Source organism: Pantherophis guttatus, chromosome 2 (genome assembly GCF_059756535.1).
Source record: "Pantherophis guttatus breed Tessera chromosome 2, ASM5975653v1, whole genome shotgun sequence".
In the NCBI taxonomy this organism is placed as follows: domain Eukaryota; kingdom Metazoa; phylum Chordata; class Lepidosauria; order Squamata; family Colubridae; genus Pantherophis; species Pantherophis guttatus.
In genome coordinates, this window is record NC_142064.1 from 192056518 (window position 1) to 192074476 (window position 17959).

General features: G+C 34.5%; 1 protein-coding gene and 1 long non-coding RNA gene across 2 annotated transcripts in view; one reads left to right on the plus strand and one right to left on the minus strand.

Moving 5' to 3' along the window:
- Positions 1-786: 786 nt before the first annotated feature.
- On the minus strand, positions 787-17784 carry PPP2CA (protein phosphatase 2 catalytic subunit alpha). Its single transcript, XM_034404004.3, has 7 exons — positions 17314-17784; positions 6995-7204; positions 5595-5768; positions 5344-5433; positions 2565-2726; positions 2262-2380; positions 787-1595 (listed from the first exon to the last, which is right to left on the minus strand). The coding sequence occupies exons 1-7, from the start codon at positions 17413-17415 to the stop codon at positions 1523-1525; spliced, it is 930 nt and encodes a 309-aa protein (XP_034259895.1). The 5' UTR covers positions 17416-17784; the 3' UTR covers positions 787-1522.
- The window catches only part of LOC117656066 (uncharacterized), a 46703-nt gene continuing 46495 nt past the window's right edge, over positions 17752-17959 (plus strand). The window contains exon 1 of the long non-coding RNA XR_015732570.1: positions 17752-17869. This is a non-coding gene — a long non-coding RNA (uncharacterized LOC117656066). The remainder of the gene's footprint in view (positions 17870-17959) is intronic.

Here is a 17959-nt window from a genome sequence, read left to right on the forward strand (position 1 = left end):
ATGGTAAGTAAAAACACTAGTTACAAAGTAAGAGGAAATCACTGTTAATACACGTTTTGATTTTCACATTTGAGACAATCAAGTTACAGGTGGCTTGTTGGTATATCCCCATTGTTACACTATTTTCATCATCATTCAACAAATGTGTGATACCAACAATTACGACTAAGAATTTAACTTCCATTATAATAGGCTCATTTTTCCTAGCTATTTAAATATCCCAAGTTCTGTGATCAGAATATATTCAGCAAGTATTTGGAGTATTTAGTCTAACTTATTCACTGCTTTCTGCTCAAACCAAAGGAAAGTAAGCTGGGCATAAGAGAGTAATGTGTATGAGAGACTTCTACTACTAAGAATGGGTACAGAAATTGATTTATGATCTCTCACCAATTCCTTCCCATTCTTCATTCAATAACACAGAAGCAGTAGCCTCATATTCTTTTGTTTACAAGTATAGCAAAAAAAGTAGATTTCATCAGGAACATTGAGGATATACAATTTTTAAGACCATGCTTATGTGAAGTTTGACTTCACAATCTGGACTTTTTCACTTTAAATATACGGTAGAATTAAATGTCAGAATATCTGTTTTGCAGAATAGCTTTCTCCCTAAGTATTTGAAAAATGTTAACAGAATTATGGCAGTAATTATTTGCCTAATATATCACAGATTACAAAATCTGATCCTTAAGATTTTGATTTTTATGTATTGTAATATGTTTCCTGAAAACAGCTTGTTTGTGACTCAGTTTTGTTTGGGTCCTTCAAAGGTTCAAAGAAACATAAAAGCTACTTTTTTATTAAATACAACATGATATGTGCTTGCAATACATTTTAAAGTCAACCATCTTCCAAACTTAGTTCACAAGTTTATTATGAAAAATGCTGCAACACTCCTGCAGCAACGTCTTACAGAAATAAATTGTTCTTTCAAAGTAATTCACTACAATGAACACATACATGGGACACTTTGTAGAGGAAATGTGTGAGAGAAAAATGGGAGTGGGAACAGAGTTCAGATGAAACAATAATACAATTAAATTAAATTGTTTCTCTAAAAAACAAAATAAGAACACAAATAAGAAAAGTCGGTCTCGGTGCTTATTTAAAATGTTCATTAAGCTTCAATGATAGTTTGCTATTCTTATCTACAATCATGCTGGAAAGCTAAAGCTAAATGGAAAGTTACTTGTAATTCACGAAGTGTTAAATGTCTACGTATTAATATTTGCAGTCTCTCAGAGAAAGCAAAAGTAACTACAAGTAGAACTATGCCAGAAACTGATTTCTTGACCAACAATGTTGCTTCAAGCATGCAATGAACTGGTTCATTCTAAAGTGGTCACAGTCGTTGACAGACAAGAGGCTTTGAATTTCAATATGGCACATCTTTTGGTCCATGTGAAAACAGGTTTCAATGTTAAATGTTTTCTGACACTTTGGAGTTACTGTTGCTCTTCCCATGTTCCTTTAGGTCAACACATGGTTCATGGTAATACTGTACAAGTGGAAAATCTCATTACAGAAAGTAGTCTGGAGTGCGACGAGTAACATGTGGTTCACCTCTGCGTGGTGCCGGATCAAACTGCAAACTGGAAGAGAGAATTCAAATTTGTTGGTCTATTAATATTTTTTTTAAAACCTATAAAAAAGTTAATACTGTTTGAAATTTCAAATAACACTTCAGAACAATTTCTTCAGAAGGACAGAGAAGCTTCCCTATAATGCTGCTAAGTGTGGCAAAGTAAATGGCAGGAGCCACTTTGGGAGAAAAAGAATTTCCAAAGGAAGCTCTATTCAGGCACAGAATTAATGTCTTGTCATTGACTGAGTTTATACAAAAAGGAATTCAACCTATTTGTGTGAATCTTAGAAGTAAAAAGATTCTTTTACATACATAGTATTAATATAACAGAAGCAAATATTTCTTAACATAACTTAGGGCTTAAACTTCAAAGAACTCATCCAGAAAAATAATTTTAAGAAGGATTGCTGTTAAGTTTTATAATAACTCAAGAATCAATGAGTACACCCCGAAATATCCAAACATGTTTTTAAATGTTAAAGCTATGCAAATTTAAAATAAATTGGATATTCCACAAATAATCTCTTCTGAAATAACCTAGAAAGACCAGATCAAGCAACAGAGCATATTTATTTCAAGCATGCATGACTTTTTATGTGTGTGAAACTTTTAACTAGGTGGTATAAATAATGCACTTTGAACATTCGCATAGAAATATTTTTTAAATACTTACAATGAATATTTTAAAGTATCATCAAGCTCCATAATTGCAGCTTGATTACCACAACGGTAACAATAATTTGGAGCACTAAAAATTGTTACTACATTCCGATCATGACACCAGTTGTATCCCTGAAAAAAGAAAATGCGTAATTTTAATAAGAGCCTCTGCAGATAAAATAATATTAGGCATATAAAAACTGTAGTTATAATAAAATATATTATGTATATACATATACTGTATTAAAATATATCAAGGTATGATCTGTGTTTTAAATATCTTAAAACAATTTACAGCAGGTCAAAACAAGCTTACCTCCATTACCAGCTGATGAGCTCTTGAAACCAACGTAAGACCATTAGCATGGTTGAAAGTTTCTGAAATATCTTGTCCAAAAGTATAGCCAGCTCCTCGAGGAGAAATACCCCAGCCACCCCGATCATCAGGATCTGACCACAGCAAATCACACATTGGACCCTAAGAAATATTTCAGTATTATGATTTAGCCTTTAAAAATGGAAGATGCATAATACAACATAGAAACTTCAAAAGGAAACTTCCAAAATGACAACTGGAATGGCTAAATATGTTGGGAACAGTACACTTTTATCCAGTGCTAATGCTAACAATTAGCAGTGATACTAGAAATCCAGAATTTCTGTATTGCTAAGTTTCCTACACCTGGGCATTCTTAAGAATTCAATTACAGCTACTTTTCAGCTATGGCTGAATTCAACTAAAGCTAATTCTTGTGAACAACAATACTGCTAAGACATTGTGGCAATGAACATACTTCTGGGGAGAAAAAAAACCCAGCGTCTCCTTGACGACACTCTAGCCATCTACAGAAAGAAGTTTCTTTCAGAATGGTGAAAATATAATGCAGAACAGTGAAAATTAGATAAAACACTAAGTTTGAGTTGGGCTTGCCAACACTAGCAGTCACTTTACATAACTGGTTTACTTCCTCACTCAAGGCAGTAAAACCGGAGTCAAGTTCATTCTTCTGTAACATAATATACAAATCAAGGCTGGAAGATTTCTCAGAAATATGATAAATTATTCATATTCAGAATCTATTTTATTTCACTCTTATAGACCATTATCTGTAGCAATAAGACACTCAAAAAGACACCACTTCATTAGAATCTTTGTTCCATCAGAAGAACTCACAAAATCACCTACTATAAGAACTCATTTTATACATAATTTTCCATCTTGTGGCTGCTTGGAAAAGTCCCTCAACCAACAGTGGAGAACATGCGGCTTGTAAGAGAAACTGACTGCTAAAATAATTTACCACTCTATTCTGTTGATACCACTTCTCAATAAAAGAGCACTGGACACAAATCTCTAAATACTGACGATCACAAGATTTATATCAGGTATATGAACATTAATAGTACTCAAAGAATTTTACAACACATTGGCATAATCTAGAACAGAACTAACCAATTCTGATGAATTTAAAATTAGAACCAGGGTATTAACTTTTAACTACATAATTCTGAATCCATCATTATGAAGATTAGAAGAAAGATTATGCTACTAGACTCGGGAAATTATTGTCTTTCGGATATTGCTGAACTACAATTCAGGTTATCTCTTAACTTGCTTGTTACTTAATATTCAGCAACAAGGAGAGAGCAACAAATTCTCCACTTGTCACTACACTGATTCTCTATCATGTCAGGAATTTTTGTACAGTACTTAAGTCTTTCATCCTAGATTGAAATTCTGTGTCTGTTAGTAGGGTTCTATAAACTCCATAATCAATTAATACATTAAAATCAGATGAAACAGTAGGCAGCAATTTTCATAAGTAATTCTAGAAGGAATCCAAATCATCTCAACAATAAAAGCATTAAAATGAAGCACATGAAATGCGAAATTTATTGCCAACTCTAGACTCGACAATAATTTGAAGACTCCAGACTTCTGGAGAATAATAGCGGACTGAAGATGGTTCTGCAAAAAGTGAATTCCATGGGAAAACATTTTTTTTTTAATAAACAGCAAAAAGGGTGATTAAAACTTTTATTACAAAGTTACAAATACACTCCAGGTAAATTTGAAATAAGATTTGAGAATCAATTATAAACAATCTTCCTGTGGAAAAATACTTTGTTTTGAATTCTTTTTTTAAAAATACTTTTAAAAAATGGACACCAGAGGGAACTAAAGATTATAAAGGAGAAGAATACTCAAAGTCAACTCACAATTATAAATTAAGAAAAATGTCTTAACGTTAGATATATTTAAGGATGTGGGCCTAGAAATTAACTGTAAGATTATCTGCCTCTTTAGTCGGACTGTGTTTAAAATATACTATGGAAGAATAACAAGTTTTACCTGACAAGAATGAAACTAGTTTGAAGATGGGTTTAAAAATGACAAGCTCAAAAAGAACAGAAATAGATGTTACTCTGGACACACAAAAGAAACCAACTGATGTTCTAATAATTAAAAAGGATATACAAATAAATCAAGAGAGTGAAATGGATAAATGTTCTATACTGGGCCTACAAAAGAAGCTTGTTAATGTTTTGAAGAATTTTGTGAGAAGGGACAAAGAAAAAATGAAAACAAAAAATCTAGGACATTTTCTGAATGAATTAATGAATTAATGAATTAAAGATCAGGATTGTTAAAAGTAAATGGAAAGAATGTGCAGTTGCTTTATTTGATCAAGGTTAAAATAGGTATGTAACCTCAGGTAACCCTTAACGAACTTTTGCTAATACCAGGATTAAACTAATAAGGCTTTATTGTTTACAAATAAAAGATTAGATATTAGAGAATATCTAATTATTTGTATTTTAAGAGAAAGTGGTCAGTTACTAAAATTGTTTTTACTTGAGATGAAGGGGAGGGAAGTCCCTTCTTTATATTTCCTTTCCCTATTGTATTCTTTTTCTTTTCTATTTTCTTTTCAAATTTTTTCTCTTTTCTGCATCTTATATATTTTTTCTTTATATCATTTTCTTTTCTTTTGTATTTGTTATTATTTGTTAATAAAAATTACAAAAGAAAAAATTTAAACAGTACCATTAGACATTAATCACAATTCAGAATTCAAATTGCATTAAGTTACCTCATGTGGAACTTCTTGAAGACGATCAAGTGCTCTAATATGATCCAGTGTATCTATAGATGGAGAGAGTCCACCATGTAGACAGAAAATCTGTGAAAATATTGAAACTAGTATTAGAGTAACTTATTTTTAATTATCAAAAACTACAGTTAGCTGAACATATTTACTGAAAGTTATAGATGGTTTTAAAAGGAAAACATCTGATTAAAATTTGTTGCTATTAACAAGAAATATTCATATTTTCAACATACCTGTCCATCCACCAAAGCAGTAAGAGGAAGATAGTCAAAAAGATCTGTGAAGTATTTCCAGACATTTGCATTTCCGTATTTCCTTAAACACTCATCATAGAAACCATATACTTGGGTGATTTGCCTGCTTTCATGGTTCCCTCGAAGGATTGTGATGCGTTCGCGGTAACGGACCTATAAGATAAGGTAGTTAGTATGATCACAGAATTTTTTTTTTTTTTTTTTAATTTGATTTATATGCCGCCCTTCTCCGGAGACTCAGGGCGGCTTACAATGCACTAAGCAATAGCCTTCATTCTTTTGTATATTTATACAAAGTCACCTTATTGCCCCCACAACTGGGTCCTCAATTTACCTACCTTAGAAAGGATGGAAGGCTGAGTCAACCTTGAGCCTTGGCGAGATTCGAACCTGCAGTAATTGCAGGCAGCTGTTCTTAATAACAGGGTGCTTTAGACCACTGTACTACCAAGGCTCTTAAGAGTTAAGAGTTTTTCATTTTATGTTCCCTACCTTGACTTGTCCCCATCTCTATTAACATATATCTTCTCCCATCATAATCAGTATTTATGGATGTGTGGAGAAAACATAATTTTTTAAAACATCTTTTGAAACCAAATTTTAAAAATCTGTTTTCCTCCTGCCTCATTTTGTTTAGTTTAATAGTACTGATATATAGGAGGGAGGGGGAGAGTCTAAATTTAAATTCAAGAGTACTATCTTATCAGTCCTTGATCTCTTTTCCATCTATTGAAATGGAGATACAGACTTAAGAAACACGGATGTTCTAACTACAGGTAGTCCTCAGCTTATGACCACAATTGAGCCCAAAATTTCTATTGCTAATCGAGTTAAGTAAATTTTGCCCCATTTTATGATCTTTCTTGCCAGAGTTGTTAAGTGAATCACTGCAGTTGTTAAGTTAGTAACACAGTTGTTAAATGAATCTGGCTTCCCTTTTGGCTTTGCTCATTAGAAGGCCACAAAACAGGATCATATAACCGCAGGACACTGCAACCGTCATAAATACGAGTCAGTTACCAAGCATCTGAATTTTGATCACATGATCGTGGGAATACTGCAACAGTTGTGTGAAAAACGGTCACAAGTCTTTTTTTTCAATGCTGTTGTAACTTTGAACGGTCAGTAAATGAGCTGTTATAAGCCGAGGACTACCTACATATCTTAATTAGTATGTAGGAGTTTATTGGAATTTCTCCGTTGCATACTATTCTCTACAATTTTTATTTTGTGCAGAATTTTCAAAAGCATTAAATCCTTACAGTAATTCAGAATATAAACATAATATAATAAAGTTCAAAATATTTGGAGGTAACCCCAATGTTTTCTGTATGCCTGTTATTTCTAATGCCAACATGTTTTAAATGTATTTTTATTACCTTAAGCGCTACCAGAAGTGTTACTGTTTCAACAGAATAGTATCCCCTATCAACGTAGTCCCCCATAAACAAGTAATTTGTGTCTGGTGATTTGCCTCCAATTCTGAAAAGTTCCATGAGATCGTGAAATTGTCCATGGACATCTCCACAAACTGTTACTGGACATCTTACTTCTTGAACATTGGATTCTTTTGTTAAAATTTCTTTAGCCTGCAAGAGAACAAAAAGTCAGCTTAACTTTTCAGTAATTTCTGTTTCCGAACAATATTTATCATACATATAAATACAATTCATTTGGACTCATAGCAGCATAAAATAGAAAAATGAAAACTAAAAAACAACATAATATAAACAATCCTTAAAACTCAAATATTATTATAATGAGAGTCAACAGCAATAACAGCATTGCACTGATGGTAGATTTTCAATGTTTCTTTGGATAGTTGAAATCAAAGTTCAGATGAAATAGATCCATCTAGATTTCTGGTGGTAGCCTGCTCTAGAAGTGGGTATTATTACTGAGAACATTGGACTAGAGAGAGTACCAGATATTTTCTGGACAAACAGAAGCCCAGTCTTGCTGGGATTCAATTTTATCCTACTTTTTCCCTATCCAAATTCTACAACTTCCAGCAATAGGTCAGACCTTACACTGTACTTGAAATGGACATATATATCTAAGTAACATCATCATACTAATGATACCTTACCATGGGCCAATATACGACTTCTAAAATGTCACATCTAAGTTCTTGACTTTCAGATCATTATCCTGACAGATTAATATTTCATTCACATATTTCTAAGGTTGGCAAAATGAAGCTAGACAGTCTAGAAAATACTTAAATCCAATTCTCAAGTGTAAAATAATAATGTGCAAGGTAATTGTCTGCTAAAATGCATTAGGAAACTGTTCAAGATGGAAAAGATTCATATACTACTGCATCCTAAACAATTACTTTGCGAAAGGTTAAAGTAGCAATCATAGCAACAATTTAGTATTTTTTTATAAAAGTATACTAAATTTTTACTATATTAAAATCTAATAGTAAAATTAGAGCAAATTTTAACCCCAAATTGCCAAAAAAAGTCTTAATTCTAAATTGAAAGATTCAGTTCCCCTAATGACTGCCAATTAATTATACTTCTGTAAGAAAGTGTCCTAGCCATACAGAAAAAAAGATATTATAAATGTTAATGTGCACACCGAATGCAAGACTTGTTCAAATCTCATTTGTCTAATTAACATTCAATTTCTTTCAGCCGATCTCCCCAATATATGAAAACATTAATAGTTAAAACTTTTGTTGGTAGACAAAACTACAGAAATAGCTATTTATTAGAAAATGGAAGCCAATGCAATTTCAGAGAAATTAAGAGTAAATGTTTGTCTCAGACACATGTACTTTCTTGACAGAATTAAATGACACTTTTATTCTTTCTGATGGAATAAAGCAGTGATGGGGATCCTTCAGCATGTTTCAACATCCTTTCCCCAAAGCAATGTAGCTTCAGAAAGATCTAATGACTTCACTGTTACTTGACTTTGGTGGCATATTCAATTTGATAAATTACATATAGGCATTTCAAATGGTGTCATCTTTTAGAAGAGCTAGAAATTATCATCTACAAGGAAAAGGCTACTACAGTACACGTATATAAAAGTTCTACTGCCAAACAATGAAACATTTTCTCTAAATAAATAATTCAGAAATATTTCAGTTTGAAACTTACCAATTAAAAATCTGATTGTTCCATAGTTTATATCAAAGAAAAGATATACATATTTGTTAAATTTGCTTCAAATTATTCAGAAAGAGAACCGAAGGAGGAGGAAAGCAGGCAAACTAAAAATAATCAGACATTGCCTATTTTACACTACTTTCATAAGTACTGGAAAGTTCTGGGGCCAATTTTCCCAATCTGCATAACATTTTATGTTTTTCCTACAGAATATTGCTACTCAACATTATCCTATATGAAGCAGACTTTGAATTCAATGTTGTAACTGAATATTACTTGTGAAACACCAAAACTGATTGCTATTAATAGTGCTGAGATATTATCTGGAATAGCTTGTACTTTAATTGGCTCTAAAGATAGGCAACCCAAAAGTATTTCTTTTGTATTAAGTCTTACATTTAACAGCATCCAGAAAGCTTTGAGAATGAAATATGTTTTAAAATAAGAAATATATACCATATGCATCTAAGACTGGATATCGCTAAAAGCAATCTATTTTTTAAAATGTGAAATCTGCTATTCTTTCACAGGCATTATGACTTAATTCAGAGCCATTTATCTTTCAAATAACTTTTTGCCAACACATTAAAAAATGAAAGCATTAAATACAAAGGTTGTGTTAACCAATGTTAGTGGTTAATCAAAAATCAGCATTACAGATTAAAGTAAAATAAATTACTTAAAATTGAGGCTTGCAAATGAAGTTACTAACACAACAACTACAATAATTTTTTAAGCTTGAAAAGCAAGCTCTTTGGATTTAACCATCCCTATCAATAATAGTTTTGTTTAAAATGCAGAACAAGTGCAAAAGCAGAAATGTTTCAGCTTCCTCTAAAGTGTTGCTTAGGTTTTCTCTATTCTAGTATGCAATACATGTCTGTATTCAAATAAAGTCTTTTTAGGACACAAAAACTGAGGGAGGCAGTGGGCACATTTAAAATTCTGCAGAATGCAATGACATTTTTCACAATATTTATTTATTTATTATTTATTTATTACATGTATTTATATGCCGCCATTCTCCTGAAGGACTCAGGGCGGCGAACACAAGAAACAAGTACAATAAAATCATAATTTAATCCAAAAATTAATTAATAGTAACTAATAAAACCCATAATAAAATATGACTATCATGCTCAGGTCACATAAATGGATTACCTGAATACAAACTGATACAACTATTCTCTGGCACTTTTTAGACAAAGCATAATCCGATATCATTAATTATGACACTAAAATCTCTGGAAGCCATTATAATACAAAGAAAATCTGCAGCATCCACACCAATAAATATTATCTATTTAATTATAATTGCTAAATCACAATTTCCTATTAGCTTTATTTGAAGATACTATTTCCATTCATGTAACAGAACCATGACAAGATTAAAATGGAATAAGTAATAAAATAACAAAGAGCCAATAAATAAAAAATTCTTAAGAAACAGCAATAAATACTGCATTGCCAAAATAAAACAGCACTTTGGAAATTTTTAATTAAGAGACCATGCATGGCAAAGCTGTCCATTCAAATCTGTATGTCCCTACAAATATCACTCTGAAATTAAAATTACAGCATTGGTTTTAAATATACTGCTAAAAAAAACAAAGGGAACACAAGCAGAAGACATCCGAGATCTGAATGAATGAAATAGCCTTATTAAATACTTTGTTCTTTACATACAGTAGTTTATACACTGCTCAAACACCTAAAGGGAACACAAAACTACTGTATGTAATGAACAAAGTATTTAATAAGGCTATTTCATTCATTCAGATCTCGGATGTCTTCTGCTTGTGTTCCCTTTATTTTTTTTGAGCAGTGTATGATTGGGTATCTAAAAATCAAGTGAATGATTCTTTGTTTAATATTACTCAGTATTACATTTCAAATAATTTTCTACAAGTATTATATTGCCAACACCAGGTGTCTTACGGTAATACTGGCAGGAATTGATTTTTTTAATGGCTCATCAATGGTCTACTATACAGTTTGATTATACTCAGTGCTCCACCATGATAGAAAGGTAGCAAATCCTGTACCTCGATTAAATTACCTCAATATAAATACTATTGGTTTTCTAAAACTTTAAAAATGGCATACATACAAGAAAGCAAGTTCAGAAAAGCCAGACTCTGAATAAAAATACATATTTGCAGCAGTCTAGAGTAAAGACAATTGATTCCCCAAATGTTTTTAATCTACAGGTAGTCTTCACTTGGCAATGACTGGCAATTCCATTACAAAACAAGACAGTCATTAAGCCAATTGTCAAGTGACTGCTCTGCTTAATGATGGCATTTCTGACAATTCCAGTTGTTGTTGTTGAATGAATCCTACATGATCATTAGGCAAGAAGCTATCCGGATTCAAGCCACTCTTGAACTGGATCTAAGCCAGTCCTTAATGGTACTACATATATATGGAGGAAAGTAAGCAGTGGGGTGCCACAAGTGAATTATTCTTTATCTAAGATACATCTTAGGCCCAATACTCTTCAATATCTTCATAAATGACTTAGATGAGGGAATAGAAGGGGAACTCATCAAATTTGCAGATGACACTAAGCTGGCAGAAATAGCCAACACCCCAGAAGACAAGCTCAGAATCCAAAAAGATCTTGACAGATGTGAACAATGGGCCCTATCCAACAAAATGGATTTTAATGTGGAGAAAAGTGTTACATTTAGGCAGGAAAAACCAAAGGTATAAGTACAGATTAGGCGAGACCTAGATCAAAAACAGTAACTGAGAGGACCTTGGAGTCCTAGTGATTGATACAAACCTGGGTTGTACAAAAAGGCATAGAATCAAAATCACATGAAGTATTAGTAGCACCTTATAAAACCTTAATAAGATCACACTACAAAAAAAGATGTTGAGACTTTGAAACAAAGTTCATAGAAGAGCAACTAAGATGATCAAAGGCCTGGAGACTAAAATGCATCATGCTAAATATAAGCAAGAGATTTGCAAAAGACCTAGATACCAAAATAAAGAATGGGAAGTTCAAGACTTAAGATTGAGCTCAATCTATAGAATGACTTGTTATTGTTCATTTTATATCATTTGTTTAATTAACCAAAATTGTACATTACCAGTTGGATAGCCGTTGCATGGAACAGACGTAAGAGTGTTTTCACTAAGATTGGATGCAGCTACAATACAATAAAAACTTCATGTGTACATGTTTAAGCAAGTAAAAGCAAATAAATATTTTCTATCAATACAATAGTACTGCCTTCACTGCATCCTAAGTAACTTTCTAATACAGCTTCCCACATGATCCAAGTCTTGTTTTAGTTCAGCCTGTAAACAAATATAATACATGAAGCAGCATTCAAAGCAGCTTTGGTAAATTTGCAAAATGTTTAAGATTAACTAACTCATCTACATTTACTGAAATTCAAGGTTGGAAGGTTGGAAAACAGATTATAAGTGCTATGAATTCTTTGATGTGTGATAGGATTCAGTTGTCTCGTGCTAAGGATGTATATAACATATTTGGAAAAGTTACATCTATTCCATAATTGCTCAGCCCTTGTCTTGAGATAATCTTGGGTTATCATTAAAGTGGCAAAATTGATGCCTTGTATTTTAAATATTTTATCTATTTATAAATAATTTTTATTTGGTCTTAGTTGTGTTAAGAAATGTAAGAAATTTTTGGCTAAGCTTGATTGTCAACATCCATTTTGCTTCTTAACTTCAAGTTTGCCTTGACCTTCTAATGTTCATGAAACACTATTTAAATTTCCTATTAGTGATTATTGTTTCTTTCTAGATAGGCTTAAATTGTTTACACTGAATAGTGATCATGATCCCACTCCCATCTGGTAGGCTCATTCCATTAAGTTAAAGACAAAGGAAAAAGCACTATGGTTGTATATGGCTTCCAAAATATTTTTTCTAGGTGTAATTTTATTTGCAAGTGCAGATATTCTCTAAATCCCCCCCCCACCCAATCCCAGTAACAAGCATTCAGATGACTTTTCTGTCCAGTTTATTTCCACAGCTACAACTGGTCTTAATGTTATTACTAGAACCATGAAGGCATCCAAATGTTTTCCTCTTAAAAATATGAGTGGCTGCATAGTCCTAGTTACTATTCAAAGTAGTAATATGATGAGATCCTACAAAAAACATTTTATTCTTGCTATTTATCATTAGGATTTCTGTCTTAAGCAACACTTATGTGTAAAACATAAAAGATTCAAAACATTAGTTTGATTCAAAACATTGAACTTTTAAATTTTAATCTATCAGTCTAAGTGAATGAATTACTTTCAGTAAACTAGACTAGAACATCTTGGTTTTTATTTGGAATGCTACACCTAATCCAAGGTAACACAGTGAGGTCATAAAACAGGGCTTTAATTGCTAACTTAAATGCTGATCTGATAAATAACATTGAAAAACTTCATTACTTCTGATGAGAACCTTAAATACTATATACTGAATCACACCAGGTTTCTATTAGTACCTAATCCAATTCAGAACTAATTAACAATTGCATATTTAGCTAGTACTGTTACTTATCTTCGTATCTAAATTAAAGGCATACCAGTACAGGAGCAGCAAGGTATTTTAACTAGAAAAGAGAACCAGCATGGAGGAAATGAACAATTATTTTCTTTATTAGCAAGACAGGAAGAGGCAATATAGTTTATTATATTTGTTATTACCTGTGTCAGTGGAGCAATATTTATCATTAATATGTTAATTCAAGTGAAAAATTAAAATCTGTTTAATTTCCTTAGAAAAAGTCACTACCTTAACTTTAATATGTACTCTTTAATCTCTTTACCTCAAATGCCTGACTTTTTAAATCATTCTTCATGCTCAATTCTTTCTATTCCTTTGCGGTGTTTTGAACAAAACCTGCTACTTATATTTCTGTCCACAGAATAAAAAATTCTGACGCAAAGTACATTTTTTTCTATCCAAAACATTTTTTAAAAAATCTGACATTCTGCCCTTCCTCCATAATTTGTAATAATCTAACTTTATTTCCTAGAAGATGTTATTATATAGGGACACTGCACTACATGCTGAGCACTAACAAGACTGAAATATCAGATGGCTTTAAGAACACCAAGATTTGTCAAAATAATTTTAAAAATTCTTTTTTTAAAAAAGCTAACTCCAAGGAACGGCCCCGTGCAGAATGAACAGGACAACAGTCTCAGAAATATGAGTATCACTATAAAAAAAGAAATACACAAAAGAGATGACAGCTAACCTGAACAAAAATCTTAGAAAAACAAGTATTTTCTATAAGTATGCTATAATATTTTGTACAAATCTGACCAATATATTATGCATTCCCATTTTATTGGATAAACAATTCAATTTTATAAAAAATATTTCTTTAGATTTCAGTTCTAAATTTTTCAAAAAATAAATTGACAGAAACTTCTAACCTGAGTTTGGTATAATCTGAACAGCCCAAAGGAGTTAGTGAATTTTCCAGTAATGTTTAAAAGAATTTCAGACAGTCAGTTTGCAAAGCCACAATTTTTACCTGCTATTCTTGTCATATTAGCAAAAGTGTTGTAATGAATCTATGACACAATGTTTCACTTATTCATGTATGTATCATTGAACAAGCAGAAAAGCTTCCTGGTCTTATACCATTCACATTTAATGTTAAAAATCATGCTGGCCTTATTACCACTATATTTATTTCTGCAGTTTAACGTCACTGCTTGGATTAAGGTAGTCCTTATTTAACAACCACAATTGGGACCAGCATCTTTGTTGTTAAATGAAGCAGCTCCTAAATGAAACCATGACTGATTTTTTTTGATTTACAGATCTACAAGGATTGTAAATGCGTGGATTGGTTTTAAAGTTACTTTTCATCACTACTGTAACTGCAAATAGTCACTAAACAAGGCAATCACTAAACAAGAACAATCTTACTTTTTCTCTCCAAATTCTTTACTATCAAAGGTAGACTGCTCCAAGTATGGAAAGAATTCATTTGCCATATTTAATATCTCTTTAACACAACTAGAAAAATTGTAGCTTCAAATACTACTTAAAACCAGCATCTCGTATAAGTGAACTGCAAATTCAACATATATATAGCATTTTTTAATGTTTTCACAGATGGATGAATGACCCAAAAACAAACTACAAAGAAAAGACTGGTAACATTAAAATAAATCTTCCATTACCTGTTTTACTCATTCCTATTAATAATATGCCAATGTATTGGACAATCTCCATCCTTCACCCCAAAATTGTATATTTCAAAACTGAATTTCTACCATTTCTAAAGTTATTTAGTATAGATGGTCTCCGGCCTACAATTCTAATGGAACTTAACATTTTGTAAGTTATGATGGTTATAAAACCAACAACCCAACCTTATAACTTTTGCACTTGCAGGTTGCCAACTCAACAATAAAATTTTGTTACCACAAACTAAGTGGTAAGTCGTAAGTTTAAGTTCCTTCCATGGATTCCAATGAAACCTTATGACTGAGTATCACACAAGTGCTTTTTCAAAAGGCAACTAGACTTTTAAAACAAAGTCTGGGTTGCCTTTTGAAAAAGCACTTTTGGGACAACCATGACCTGGATGACTGAGAATCTCCATAGACATCAACAACTGAGTAATATAGTAGTCCTTGACTTACAACGGTTCATTTAGTGACCATTTAAAGTTACAACAGCACTGAAAAAGTGACTTATGGCCATTTTTCACACTTATGACCATGGTTTACATTCAGATGCTTGACAACTGGTTCATATTTATGTGTCCTGGGGTCACATGATCCCCTTTTGCGACTTTCTGACAAGCAAAGTCAATGGGGAAATCAGATTAACTAAACAATTGTATTACTAACTTAACAACTGCAGTGATTCACTTAACAAATGTGACAAGGTTGTAAAATGGGAAATTTGTGAGAAGTTTCTCACAAATTTCTCGACAGAAATTTTGGGCTCAATTGTGGTTGTAAGTCGAGGACTATCTTTAGTTTATATCAAAAAGCACTCTTAACATTTTTATCTGCTTTGTCACTGAAGGTTAAATATTAAAAATTTTAAAAACTTATGGATCTAATGAAAATTAACAAATCACCACATAAGTCTAATCAGATATATTTCTAGCCAAAAGTACTTACCTAAAACCATAATCCTAAATTTAAACCTGAATTAAATACAATTGTTATTTCATTTATATTCCACCTGTTAATTTTGGAAATAATTCAAGACAATGAACATACCCAAAACACCTCTTCCTCCTATTTGCTCCACAATAACAACAACCCTGTGAGGTGGTATGGGCTGAGAGAGTGTGACATTTATAGCCACAGGAATCAATTTAGAAAAGGAAATACTATGTGCTGAGAAAAACTGTCCTTTCTCCTGCTGTCATTTAAGTTTAATGTAATACAGTTAATGTAATGTTACTGTAATAAATTATTTTTATACCATTTGTTCATGTAATTTAACGAATGGTATTCAAATGCTTCATTAAAAAAAATCAAGTGCATTTTAGTATGAAGGAACTTGACAACAAAACGTTACAATCTAATTTAACTGATTCATCGTTATATACTACTGCAATAGAAGAAAATACTCATAGATTCCAGGGTGATTCACTTTTCTTCCATACTACTCCCATTATTCCAACAATGTAGGTTTACTCGGAAGTAAGGTCCATTAAGTTCAGTGGAATAAAATGCCAGGGGAGATTTGTAAAATGACAACCTAATGGACATCAATCACGATCCGAACGATATTCCGACCGCATAAATTAATCGCTGCTTTCTCTCGATCCGAGCGAGGTTGGGACTGCCGAGAGCTTGGCGCGGATTTTTAGAACAATACATTTGGCTCCTCTCTCTTCTCTTGTCTTTTCGCCGGCATCTTTATCAAACCTCTCTCTCTCCCTCCTCCATCACTCGCCCGTGCATCAAAACCCGCCCGCCGAGCACAAGGGACTTCCTAGCAGCATTATTTTCGGAGAAAGGCGCCATTTTAAGAGCTGGTGGGAGGAGGAGGAGGAGAGGGCGATGCGACAGGGGGCGCAGGACCGGCGGGGGAAGCGGTCCGCTGAGCCACACCGGCTACTCCGCGAACAAAAAGGAGGAGAGGGGGAAAAAAAAAACACCTCGCAGGGATTGCAGAGTGGGCAGCCCAAGGCCGGCAAAAGCCCCGTCTCTTGCATTGCACCTGACCCTGGGACACACCCCGCTCTGCCTTCTCTTGGGCAGATGTACTCCTCCGCTTCCACCTTCGCCGCCGCTTCTTCTTTCATCCCGCCCGGAGGGCGCCCCTTGCGGTGGCTCCCGAGTCCGCGCTCGCTCGTCCCAGCGCCCTCCTGGCCCGCTTCCTCATCTCAGCGGAGCCTTCCGTGATCAGATCCCACCCGAGAGCCCTTCCGGATCTTGCTGGATCCCGGTGCGTTTCCACCGAGGTTCCTTTCCCGAATTCCTTTCTCTACCCCTGGTGTATTTCTCCTCCCCACACCCCACCCACACCCCACCCACCCCCGACTGGGTCTGGGTCTTCCCCCACCACCACCACCTCCGCTTCCCCCGCCATTGGCTGCCCACCTTCTCGCACAGGCTCTTGACTTGCCCTTCCGAGAGCTGTTTGCATTCGTTCAGCTGCTCGACCCATTGGTCGAGCTCCTTCGTGAAGACCTTCTCTTCCATCGTCGCTGCTCCCGCCGCCGCCGCTTCCTGCCTGCCTTCTTCGCTCCCTCGCCGGCACCCACCACCCCCGCCCCACCTCCGCCCACCCTTCTCCTCCCTCCCCCTCGCGGAGATTATTAGGGGAGGCTGCTAAGCGTCGGGAAGGAGTGAGGGGTGGACGGAGGAGGAGAGAGACATGCAGAGCGGAATCTCTCCCTCCAAGGCGACTGGGAGCAGCGGCAGCGGCTGCTCCTCTCACGCTCGCCGATCCGGTCCGCTCTCCGTGTAATGGCTGCCGCGCCTTGACGTCACCCCCACACTTCCCACCCTCCTTAGACCAGCTCAGACGGCGCACATGCGTCCTTACAGTCAAATGGGTGGTTCTGCCCTAAGCGCCCCACAAGTAAGCCTCTTGGAGCATGCGCGCGGCCGCGTTTCAATGAGTTGCTCTGGGCGTTCTAGACTCCAGAATGGGGTAAGATTCCAGGGAGTGTATTGGGGTGGGGTGGGGGGAGGGGGGCGGAGGAGGCGTCCTGGTCGCGCGCAGAGAAAGGTGACTTTTCTT

What these genes read in the sequence shown, in the direction of transcription:
- PPP2CA (XM_034404004.3), bottom strand. Translation starts at nt 17,415, where the DNA reads ATGGAAGAGAAGGTCTTCACGAAGGAGCTCGACCAATGGGTCGAGCAG. An exon ending in CACTTCTGGTAGCGCTTAAG is followed by an intron (nt 5,769 to 6,994) that starts GTAATAAAAATA and finishes CTTATCTTATAG; the next exon opens with GTCCGTTACCGCGAACGCAT. An exon ending in GATACTTTAAAATATTCATT is followed by an intron (nt 1,596 to 2,261) that starts GTAAGTATTTAA and finishes TCTCTCTTCCAG; the next exon opens with TTTGCAGTTTGATCCGGCAC.